Source organism: Glycine max, chromosome 2 (genome assembly GCF_000004515.6).
Source record: "Glycine max cultivar Williams 82 chromosome 2, Glycine_max_v4.0, whole genome shotgun sequence".
Taxonomy (NCBI): Eukaryota; Viridiplantae; Streptophyta; class Magnoliopsida; order Fabales; family Fabaceae; genus Glycine; species Glycine max.
This window is the reverse complement of record NC_016089.4, coordinates 22601768-22614374: the sequence shown is the minus strand read 5'-3', so window position 1 is coordinate 22614374 and position 12607 is coordinate 22601768. Positions and strand designations below refer to the sequence as shown.

General features: G+C 34.7%; 1 protein-coding gene across 1 annotated transcript; it reads left to right on the top strand.

Moving 5' to 3' along the window:
- The first annotated feature begins 491 nt into the window (after positions 1 to 491).
- On the top strand, positions 492 to 8661 carry LOC100814636 (uncharacterized). Its single transcript, XM_041007448.1, has 6 exons — positions 492 to 1208; positions 2038 to 2130; positions 2243 to 2476; positions 3147 to 3249; positions 7431 to 7660; positions 8214 to 8661. The coding sequence occupies exons 1-6, from the start codon at positions 916 to 918 to the stop codon at positions 8431 to 8433; spliced, it is 1173 nt and encodes a 390-aa protein (XP_040863382.1). The 5' UTR covers positions 492 to 915; the 3' UTR covers positions 8434 to 8661.
- Positions 8662 to 12607: the final 3946 nt, after the last annotated feature.

Here is a 12607-nt window from a genome sequence, read left to right as displayed (position 1 = left end):
AAAAATTACCATTGAAGATGCTCTAAGTCACTTCACTTGCCTTAGTCTTTTTTTTTTTGTTTATTTTTACTAAACTAGCCCATGTATATTTTTTAATGAGGTGTACAAAAGCCCATAGGCCCCACAAGTTAAACGAGTTTATCCGTTGGTTAAATGGGTCAAGCTAAAAAGCCCCTCAAGTGAACTCTAAAAATAAGATCCATATATTGTGTGGGTTTTGCGAGTGGCCCGCGGACGTAAGTCCATTTGTCTGGCTCTAATCACATGGATCTACCATATTCACTGAAATAAAATATAAGAGTTAAAATTGAGTCATCTAATGTAGACTTTAACCTTTAAACAAAAGTGTTTAAAAACCAATAATTTTTTTTTTGCGAATTTGATTTTTAGTTTTATAAAAAACATATTTTTGACATTTGACCGTGATACTTTTTGTTGTCACTATGGTCAATGTCATTGCCATTACCACCAATACCACCTTTGTTATCGTCATCCACCGACATTGTTGCCATTGACATGATGACTGCCTGCCTTGTTATTGGTATCAACACCTACATCATCACCACTGACACTATCGTCACTGTCACTGTGACTATCACCGGTGTATCTACGGTGGATGCTGTTGACATCACTACCACACAAAACACTTTTAAACTAATTTTAATATAATATATTTTTTTAAATGAACTTATTTGAAACTAATAATATTTTAAAAATTTATTTATTTATTTTAAACAAAAACTAAAAATTAATTGTTATTTTTAAAAAGTTCGAAATTCAAACCAGAAGAGGAGAATTCTCTTCCATGTTCCCAAGAATCTCAAATCTCCCTCCCTCCCTCAACTCATTAGCAATGGCAACATACTATTAACACCCCTCTTCCTCCCTCTCCACCGTCCCGCAATTAAGATTCAAATGGCATTTCACAGAGCCTCGAAGGCGAAGCCAAAATCCGCGAGATCCCGAATTCTGCTCCTCGCGGCAGCAGTGACAGCGATTGCGCTTCTCTTCCTGTTCTCCTCTCTTCTTTCCACCACCGTCTCGAAAGCCAACCTCTTACAGCGACGACAACAACAGCCCTTCGAAAAGTACCTCTATTGGGGCACCCGCATCGACTGCCCCGGAAAACACTGTGGATCTTGCGAGGGCTTGGGCCACCAGGAATCCAGCCTCCGCTGCGCCCTCGAAGAAGCCCTCTTCCTCGGCAGGTACAGTCCCATCTTTTTAATTGCCCGGACCGAGATTCAGTCCAATAGTTAGCAAAGGACCGAAGCTTATGGGGATATCTCGGATTTCACCAGGGTGCCAAAGACCCTAATTACGGTGGTTATACATAAAAAAAATTACATTCGCAATTGCATTGTCCCTCACCTTACAAGCCAGTTTTGTTGTGTTGAGTTAGACTCATAAGTCATAACCCACCTTCTAAGACATTGCAGTTACGGTTAGAGATACAATTAATTAGTTAGTTAAATAGGAGTTTGTTTCTTGTTACATGTGGTATAGAAGTGGAGTTGGTGGCTTCATCTTTTGCAGTTTTCAATTAATTCCATTTTACTGATTCTCTTTGCTTCGGTTCTACCATGTTTTGTTATATTTACTAAATGGACGAAGATTAGATACAGTTCTGTAGGTGATATAGCAGCTATATATAGCAGCTATTGTCCGATTAGAATTGGAGTTTTACCTCGATAATCTAGGTTGACATTTAATGGTTACGCAGGTGAAACTCCAATTTTGATTTGAGAACAACACCGCAAACACCTTAGGGATTGCATCTACTTGTTTGTCCTTACTAAAATGAAATGAATCTTATCAACACATTCTTCTTTAACTCACTGTTAGCTGTAGTTCATTAAGAATTACAAAATTATGTGTTACTTGTGATTTCAATGAATTTCGGCCAAGAAGAGATAGTGTATTGCTAGGAGCTATTACTGTGGTTGTGAACATCAATTTGAAAGCTTAATTGTAATTAATTGAATTATGAGGACTGATTTGCAAATACCAATTGATGTTGTTATGCGGTGGTTGCAGAACCTTTGTGATGCCTTCGAGAATGTGTATTAATCCCATCCATAACAAGAAAGGGATCCTTCATCATTCCACTAATGCCAGTTCTGAGGAACTGTGAGTTGCTTTATTATTGTTAAGTATGCGTCTGTTGTACTTTTTCATTGCTATGTTTTGTATGTTTAACTGGTCTTGTGCTTTTCGATTTTAATTTTATTTTATGTGCTAGGTGGGATGCAAGTTCTTGTGCCATGGACTCTTTGTATGACACAGAACTTATGTCAGATACTGTTCCTGTGATTTTGGACAATTCAAAAGAGTGGTATAGGGTTCTATCGACTAGCATGAAGTTAGGGGCCAGAGGAGTTGCACATGTGGAAGGAGTTAGCCGGTTTGAACTTAAAGAAAATAGCCGCTACTCAGATTTGTTGCTCATAAACAGAACTGCAAGCCCTCTTTCTTGGTAGGTTCTTAATGGAGAACTATGGGTGATTTATTTTATTATATTGCAAAATAAGGTTGGTTTGTGTAATAGTAAGTGGGGTATGTTCCTATAAGAATGGATCTTATTTAATTTTTTAGCCAATTTATGCAGGAAACAATAGTGATTGCCTTTTAGCTTGGAAAAAATACAAATTTTCTGTATTCAATTTGTTATGCTTGTCAAGCTGCAAATATGATATTGATCCTTATTATTTGCACCATTTCTGTAACTACAGCCTTTTTGAAGCTTTTTGAAATTTCTTATTCCTATTTAAGTGTCTTCACCTTTAGTCCACATTGAGATGTTAAATGTGAATTGATTTAACCTAAGTTTTCTCGTTAAAAGAATCCAGTCTTGCAGAAGTTGATATATGATAGAAAGACATTTGTTTATGGGAATTTAATAACTCCTTAGTTATTAAAACTGATGTACATGGCAAGGTCTAATGAGTTTAAAATATGCCCAATGTGGATGAATTTGATATTTTAATTGTATCACAACTCAGTTGATTTGTAAATTGTGCCTTGCAATAACTGGCAAAATGAAGCTGCTGTGTAGATGATTGCTCATAATTTTTTTTGTTATATACCATGGGTAGAGATTCTTCTTAAAGTTATGTCCACTTTCTGAGGTGCTAATGACTTTCCAGGTTTATGGAGTGCAAGGATCGAAACAACCGCAGTGCCATAATGTTGCCATATTCATTTCTTCCCTCAATGGCTGCAGGGAAACTAAGAGATGCAGCAGAAAAGGTCCATCTGCTACAGTCTTTTAAAGTCCTTAATATGTTCATCAAGGGTTATAGATTTTGAATCTATTCTTGAACCATACAACTGTTAGAACGTAAATATATTTTTCGCTTCTAGGTTGGATTTGGATATTTGTATCAATCAGAACCTAAATGTGTTATTTCAAGGGGATTTGCCAGGCTAGGCTCTTGTGCCTCTGCTTTTGGTAGATTAAATGGAGGTTGTAGACTTGTAGTCTACAGGATTTCTTGAGTCTATCCTTGAAACACATCCTTTTGTGGGCTAGCTTGTTGCAATATGTCAGCAACAGGTGGATTTGACTACATGGGACCTAACTTTTCTGATGTATTTTTTATTCACAAAATGTAACAATTTTATTGAGGCTGTTAATTAGTCATTCTAGCTAAATTTTGGGCAACTCTTAATGCATAGGTGAATGAAGAGATTTTATTGGATAATAGGGCTGTGAGATATCCTGTAAATGGTAAGGAATAAATAAGAGTAGCAAGAAAATAGATATCCCAAAAAGTGGCATAGAGCAGCCAACCCCAAAAACACTATAGCAGGTAGCAAGATGATTGCATTTTGAAGTTTTAAGATACACCTAACATAGATTATACTACACAGATATATGCTGAAAAAGAAATACCTACAAGACATTCATAGTTAATGACCAAAATTTAGAGTTTGAGAACTAAATACACATGGCAGTAACAACAAAATAAAGGAATCAAACCAGTTTAAGCCTCAAAGACTTTGAGCATCTAAATACTCAAATTCTAATACAGGTTTTTTAATAGCTATCATCATCTTCATCTCCAACATCTGCCATCTCTTCCTCATTTTAGCTTTCACAACTACATTTATAGATCTCTTCCTCCTCTCCAATATCTTCATCAATACATTCTTCTTCTTGTATAACCTCATTTCCTTTTCCCTTAGAGCTTGAAGGCCTAGAACTAAAAGCAGTTGCAGCCGTCTTCTTTGATCTTGTTTGCTGCCTAGTGTATGTTAAAAGCTCTCTAATCCCAGTTGCATTGGCAACAGCTCCCCAAGTCCAGGTATCATCATTAAACACCAATTCATCTTCAGCATCTTCATCACCTCTACCCATTTCTTCTAACAACCACTCATTACTATCATCGACACCATTTAGGAGAATGGGATCCATCCCATCATGAAACTCAAAATGTTCTTCGAGAGTTTAGTTATATTTATGAAAATGAAGTCTTGCAACCTTGATGCCCAAAACATTCTGACATATTTGGCTTTCTTGGCAGTGGTAGTGGGGTCACATGATGCTACACTTGAAGTTGCATTTCTTTTTCCACTTTGAATATTCAAAATTTCTTCCACTTGCTCCTCATTGTTTTCTTGAGGCTCAATCAAGAATGCTTGGCTTTCTTCTTTGTGCAGGCTTCTCTGAGTATGTTTATCACTTTGGAAGGAGTCTTTCTACAACTATCAACTTCTTCCCTCATTCTCATTTGATGTCTTTGTTTGGGTAATACCACTGGTGATGGGTTTGCCACAAAAGTTGCAAGTAATAGCCTCTATATTGTTCATGTCTTTTAAACTATTTCACTGCCAAGTTATATCCAAGATATTAAAAAGTAGGCTTTACAAATGCATAGGAAGAGATTGATATAGAGGTAGAGGCAATGCTTTGTGGTGTTCCCTGTGGCTGAGTGGATGAAGCTCTTACTGATTCAGCCTTGTAGAGAGGTTAAAGGACAGATTAGAGAAGGAAACAGAACAGAGATAAGCATGCCAGAAAATGGCCGGAACAGAGACGGGTGTTCACCCAATATTGCAGGTGTCACCAGAAAACTGGTCAGAAATAATCTGCACCCCCGGATTCTGGCTGCAAATTGACATGTGCCACAGGGAATCTCGCCAGAAAGAGCTGGGGTTTGTTGGAGATGGTGAGGGGTAGGGTTTTGAGTGGGGGAGCACAAATATGCAGTAGAAAAGGTCTCAATAGGTTAAATGTAAAGGGGGACAATATCCCAAGTTTAGCCCCCCTGAAACACCTTTAAATTACTTAAAACCACAAACAGGGCTTTGTGCCCATTGGGAAGTTGCAGTTGAGATGGCTGCCAAAATTGTGCAAAAGCAGCTGCGATGTGCACTACTCCAGCTGTGACAGTGAAGTATGATGTTAGAGGGGTCAAAGAAGTGGCAGGTGTGCACGATGCTCTGCAATGACGCCATAGTGCCACCATCGAACATGATTTAGAGCTTTGGAAAAACTAATTTTTTTGGTAAAATTCTTGGAGCCAAATTTAGGTTCAATTCATTTGTCACTATACAAGAACAATAGCCTTATCTCATTAAGTGAAGTTCACTACATGGATCATACGACATCATCAGGCTTGGTCAGAAACCAAAAGAAGTATGAAAAAGAAAACTAACTTTTAGTGGTAAAATTCTTGAACTAAATTTTGGTTCAATTCTTGTCACTATACAATAGCTTTATCCCATTAGATGAAGTCAACTACATGGATCATATGACGACATTGAGCTCGATTAAAAACCAAATTCTCAAGAAGGATATTATTCACCATGGTCCATGAGATCCCTTTTTATAATTTTTTTCAATATCCTTCTTAGTCTCCCTCTACTTTTCACAGGGAAAAAAAGCATTCAATCTACTCTCCTTAGTGATACTTCCAGTGGTCTTCTTTGCACATGTTCAAACTATCTTAATCAACTTTTTGTGATCTTTTCCTTGATAGTTGCCACACCAATATCTCCTCAATCCTCATATACAATCATCTTAACATACTCCGTTTTGTTTCTCCTACCTTTTTCTCTTATTATCCCTTTAAAGCCCAACATTCACTAAGATAGAGTACAGCTGGTCTGGTCACATAGAACTATAATAAAACCTCCCTTTGAGCTTGGTAGGTACTTTGCAGTCACAAATGCTGTCATTTTTTACAGGTCACTATCTATTTTCAAAAACACTGGCAATTTCAGCTGCATTTAGTCCAATGCATGATGGCTTGGAGGATGAGAAGTTAAGGGATTTGAGTTATTCTTTTTTCATGGATCCTTGTGTCAATGCGTGTGTCTGCACATATCTCCTACATACATTTTTATGCAGTTAATCAAATTCTAAGCAGCCAATTTGATAGACTAATGTGAACAGAGTTGACCTTACGATTAGATGGATGCTTGATTTCATCCTTCATTTATAATATACTTTTTCATTTCCTTGCATGCATGTTTACCCACAGGAGGGGACAAAATGATGATCCAGAATTGTGGGTTATATATGAAACTTTTAGATGATGTTATATGTAATGCTACTATCTACAAGCATAGAGCTTCTGATTGCTTGATTGTTTCAATGAATAAAATTTCTGAGATGATAGAAATTTTCATTTGGAAGCAGCATATGGTTAACATACTATTTTCTTATTCTTTTGTTTGTATGTTCATTTTTTATTTATTTTCATTTACATGCTCCTCAAAGATATCACTGTAAATTTATTTATAATTTTTTGGGTAGAGAAAGAAATTGCAGACAACAGTAGAGAAGTACAACTATGGGGAGGAGGGTAAGACATCCTCCAATACAGAAAATAATAATGATGAGAAATAAAGAATCAATAATGCAAGAAGGCTGCCCTGTATAATCTCTGCAAGTTCTGTAGTGGTAACCCCTTTGAAATAGTCATGAATAAAATGCTACAGAGAACCCATAAACCCAAGTCAATGAGGGAGGGTTAAGATAGCCTGATATTGTGACTTCCTGCTCATACAAAAATCGGAGGAGCTTAAGCAGTTGACTATTTTGTGTACTGTGTATTCCACTAATTCTCTATGAGTAACCTAGCTATCTCATACATAGACAATGACGGTCATATTTAAGTATTGCCCTCCATTCTATTTTTTTTTTAATATTCCGTGGATAAATTCTACAAGTAATCAATTTCCTTAAATGGTGATCCATGTAAGCTTGCATTGAGATACATTCATTTACAATAAGGATGTAGATTTGAGACAGGATTATTGAAATTTATTTATGCACAATTAGATGACAATTTGCTTATATTATCCTGTAAATTTCAAAAGTTGTTGAAATATATATGCTTGATATATTAAAACTGGGCTCTGCAGTACAACAGTATCTCTTTGTTACACATTCTAATATTTTATCAGACTCGTGTTCACAGATCAAAGCATTACTTGGTGATTATGATGCCATCCATGTTCGTCGTGGGGATAAAATAAAGACCCGGAAAGATAGATTTGGTGTAGCGAGGAGCTTGCACCCTCACCTTGATAGAGACACTCGGCCAGAGTTTATGCTTTGTAGGATAGCAAAGTGGGTCCCACCTGGAAGAACCTTGTTTATTGCTTCAAATGAAAGGACTCCAGGGTTTTTTTCACCACTTTCTGCCAGGTAACCATTATCATGTTCACATTTTGGGGGGTAACGGGGTGGGGATTCTATGTAGTAATTTCCTTTGGCTGCACAAGTCACACCTGATAGATTGACAGAATGACAGTAATTAAAATATTTGTGTTTAATGCTATATGAAGCGGACCCTGTTTATGCAATACTCATGGAAACAAAATGCTTAAGCTTGTCATTTATGTTCTGCAGGAAACTTGTGTCCGTTTAGGACTTTCGGTCCAGATTTATTTTAAAAAATTGCAATAGTTGTAGTATGGTAATATGCTTCTCACTGAACCCTTCTGGAATGTGAGACTACTCTCTCTGCAGTCTTTAAGCTATAGTTCTTTTGCCTCTTCATTTTTTGTTGTACCCTTTTTAGCTGTTTTTTGATGCATGATTTGTAGCTGATTATTAGATTTGACTGCTTATGGACAGTAATTTCTAGTCCATATTCTTTATAAAAATTGAGAAGACTCTGATATGCTTTAGCTTTTTAAGCAAACTTTTGGCCGGCACCAAATACTGTTACTTTATACTACTTATGACTCAATTGCAGGTATAGATTGGCATATTCATCGAACTATAGCCATATCTTGGATCCGTTAATTGAGAACAATTATCAATTATTCATGATCGAGAGGCTTATAATGATGGGTGGTAAAACGTTCATTAGGACATTCAAGGAGGATGAGACAGATCTTAGCCTCACTGATGACCCCAAAAAGAACACTAAGCTTTGGCAGATACCTGTTTACAATGTGGATGAAACTTGTTGACGAACTAGACCTAACATGCTACAATTTCTACGCAACACACATGAAATTAAAGAAACTAGCATCCCCGAAATCTTTAGGAAGAAATTCTTGCAATGGAAGATGAGAGGTGATTGATTAGTTTGTGTTGTAAATTATGACGTGAGCTACAGTCAAGATTTCATTAATTCATTAAATGTATGTACTTGTCTCATAGAAAAGTTGAAATGAACTATAAATTTTTAGGGTTAATTAACATTTTAATCCCTGCAAAATACATGTTTTTTACTTAGCAATGATATTTGAGCACCCATTTTTTTCAAACTCCTAAATAGCACCTATAATTTTTTTCTACTTCCTATCACATCATAACAATTATAAATTATAATACCTATATTTCTCTCTCCTGATAGGTTCATGTAGCATTTTGGGTGTTCAAATAATGTAATTTTAGTCTATATATTGTTTTTTGTTTGAATTACTTTTTTTAATACCGTATTTTTTCATTTAGTCCCTTCTATCAATATTCCTCTATTAAGTGTTGAGATGACAAAAATATTACCTTAGTAAGACACATGTAATGACACATAGTTGGTGTATGTCAAGTCAATTATGTATAAAACATATTTTGAAATTAGTTCTTATAAAATGAATATCGGTGTAGCCTCTGAAAAATAAATATTTTATTGATTTTATTCATCCAAAATGAGAACTTTGTTGTTATAGCACTTGTTTAATCTAGTATCTCTCATTGTTTTATCTAATATTTTGTTAATTTACTTAGACATAATTAGACAAAAAAAATTGGGTGGTCCTTTTATGAAGTAGGAGTAATCTACAACGATGCTACAAAATTTTATCAAAATCCTACAAAACCACAACCACCCAACCAAATTCATTTACCAACCAATGAACCACAACAAATTTTAAAACACTACAGCTTAAGTCATAACAAAGAAGAAAATATTAATTTAGTAAAATAAAAAATTAATTGAATAATATAATAATTGCAAAATTGTAATTTGTACCTTCTCAAGGGAGACTACAAATGCTTGGGTGTAAACTTTTCCATGCTTTCAAAATCCTTTCTTACACAATCTATAATATGTATAAATCACATATCTATTGAAATTGCTTTTGCTCTTTTGATTGTAAAGAAATCTCCTAAATCAATCTATGACCCACAGAAGGATCTCCTTCTACACTCGCTTGAAGCTAGGGACACAAACATCCTCTTAAAAGACATCATTCTTCAGTTGAAGTTTTCTCCTATCTAATTTCAAGCATGGTCTTTAGGGTTTCCCTTTATTGATTCTCTTAATAGGCACAATACTCTTTTTCTATGGTGAGTTTGGTGTTATGGGTAACTATAACATAAGTGTTGAGTCATAGGATGAATCAAAACCCTTAATTGTTTTGATTTGATACAAATAAATATTAAATTTCAAAGGTTGCATATGATGGCATATAGATGAAAGTGTGCTTAGTTCGCGTCTAATGGATCAGGATGATGAGTTGATAAGTGTCATATTTTAGTTATTTTTGGGATTAAAATGTTAGCACTTATCTTCTGATTATAATAGTTTTCTTATAAACTTCCCTTAAATCTAGTTGTTATATATATATATATATATATTGTACATTTACTAATGTTTTTGTTTAAATATGGAAGATTCATCCAAGATTTTGTAGGTTTTGATGGTTGTTTGTTGGATCCAAAAACCAAGTTAAACAGAAAGGCAAAATGATCATTTTCTCCAAGATTTCAGACAACCATTCACCTAGGCTAGCAACCAGCTCGCCTAGGCTAATCAAGTATCTTCAGGTTTAAGCAACCAACTCGCTTGGACGAGTGAGTACCTTCAGCATTAAGCAAGCAACTTGCTTGGGCGAGTGCAGCTTGCCTAGGCGAGTTAGTTTGCACCTCTTAAGAAAAAAATACTGATAAGGCTAATGCTTGGCAAGACTCCTTATGAATTATGGAGAGGAAGATTACCCAATATTTCATCCCTTTGGCTGTGAGTGTTTTATCCTTAACACCAAAGACCAACTTGCAAAATTTGACTCTAAGGTGGATAAAGGAATCTTCCTTGGATATTTTGATACTTCAAAAGTTTATAGAGTTTTCAACTCTAGAATTTTTGTTGTTGAAGAATCAATCCATGTCTGATCCCTAAGAGTAGATGAAGTCAAATCATTTGATAAAGTCAAACAACAAATTCAAGGACCATTGGATTAACAATTTTAGACTAAAGATTGTCACCATATCATCCTCAACATCAAATCATAGGAAAAAATGGAAGGAGTCCAAACCAAATCATCATTTAGGGATCTAGCATCTTATGCTTTTGTCTCAAAAATAGAACCACCCAAAACAATAGATGAAGCATTATCAAATGATGATTGAATAATAACAATGGAAGTAGAACTCCATCAATTCACTAGAAATGATGTCTGGACTTTTATTCCCAAGACTAAAATAAAATCATCATTGGAACAAAATTGGTCTTTCAAAACAAGCTAGATGAACAAGGGAAAGTGGAAAGAAACAAAGCAAGGTTAGTTGCTCAAGGCTATAACCAACAAGAAGTTATTAATTTCACTAAAACTTGCTCTTAATGCTATATTAGAAGCTATACTAATTATTCTTACCTTTGTTGCTTATAAAAACATTAAGTTTTTTCTAAATATGTTAATAATTCTTTTCTAAATGGTTTCATAGAAGAGGAAGTTTATCTTAACCCTTTGGTTTTAAAGATCCCAGTCTTATTGACCATGTTTTTAAACTTGTATGGTTTGAAATAGACACCTCTTGCATGTTATGATAGATTGAGCTCTTTTCTTTTAGATAATGGTTTTATGAGAGACAAAGTAGACACGACTCTTTTCAAAAAAAAAAGTTGGCAAAGATTTCTTTATACTTCATATCTACATTGATGATATTATCTTTAGAGCTACCAATGAATGTTTGTGCAAGGGTTTCTCTAACCTCATGAAAAGTGAGTTTGAGATGAGCATGATGGGAGAATTGGAATTTTTCCAAGGACTTCAAATCAAACAAGAGGGAAAAGGTATATATATATATATATATATATATATGTATGTATGTATGTATATATGTATGTATGTATGTATATATACACACACACACATCGACAAAAGTATACAAAAGAGCTTTTAAAAAAGTTTAAGATAGAAGATGATAAACCCATAAAGACTCCTATGCCTGATTCTTGTCCCTTAACTAAAGACAGATTAGACAAATTAGTTGACCAGACAATTTACCAAGGTATGATAGTCTCACTCTAATGTGTTTCAACCACTAGAACTGATATCAAGAATAACGTCTGCTTAAGTGCTAGATTTTAGTCTGATCCTAAAGAGTCACACCTCAAAGTTGTTAAGGTGATATTTGATTATCTTGTTGGCACTGCTAACCTCATTTGAGTTAGTATAGCTCTTGGAATTACAAGTTCAAGTTAAGCTTTTTTCCAGATAAAACCCTTTCTGTTTAGCATGAAATGTACCTATGGGCTTAATTTTTGTAGGTTTTGACCTTGGAAATGAGTTCCTCATATTTGAAAACATAGAGTTTGATATAAAGTTTGCATAAAATGAATTTCTAAAACTCATGGAAATTAGAAAACAAGTTTTATGAACTTTAATGATAAGTGTAGGGAAATTCGGGTATTAGGGCCAAATAGGAGTGGATTTAGGAAATTTTGAGTCAAAAAATGGGATCCTTGCATTTGAAAACCTTGAGATCATATATGTCTCACCTATATGGATTTCTATGTCAATTGGAAATTAAGTTTCAAAATGAGCAATGATGTACAATTCCAAATAGGAATAAAGTATGAATGTGTATGAAATGTATGGAATGAATTATTTGAGAAAGTGTTGTTTACTTTGATTGAGGCATTATGATGTGAAATTGTGGGAATTGTTATGTTATATGTGAAAAAAGATGATGGAACTCACAAACAAAGATGCAGGCTAAATTGGTTTCTAAATCAAATCATTTAAAAAATAGAGTTTTGAAAAACTTTCCTTTCCAAGGCTCATATCACAAACTATTATTAAAACCAATATCTAATCAATCACCCTAAACACAAAATCCTTTGTTAAATTTCTTTTTATAAATTTTTTTTCTTTAAAGTTCAGAAAATTGATCAATAAGACAAAAAGATAAGATCAA

What these genes read in the sequence shown, in the direction of transcription:
- LOC100814636 (XM_041007448.1), top strand. Translation starts at nt 916, where the DNA reads ATGGCATTTCACAGAGCCTCGAAGGCGAAGCCAAAATCCGCGAGATCC. An exon ending in GAAGCCCTCTTCCTCGGCAG is followed by an intron (nt 1,209 to 2,037) that starts GTACAGTCCCAT and finishes CGGTGGTTGCAG; the next exon opens with AACCTTTGTGATGCCTTCGA. An exon ending in TAAGAGATGCAGCAGAAAAG is followed by an intron (nt 3,250 to 7,430) that starts GTCCATCTGCTA and finishes TCGTGTTCACAG; the next exon opens with ATCAAAGCATTACTTGGTGA.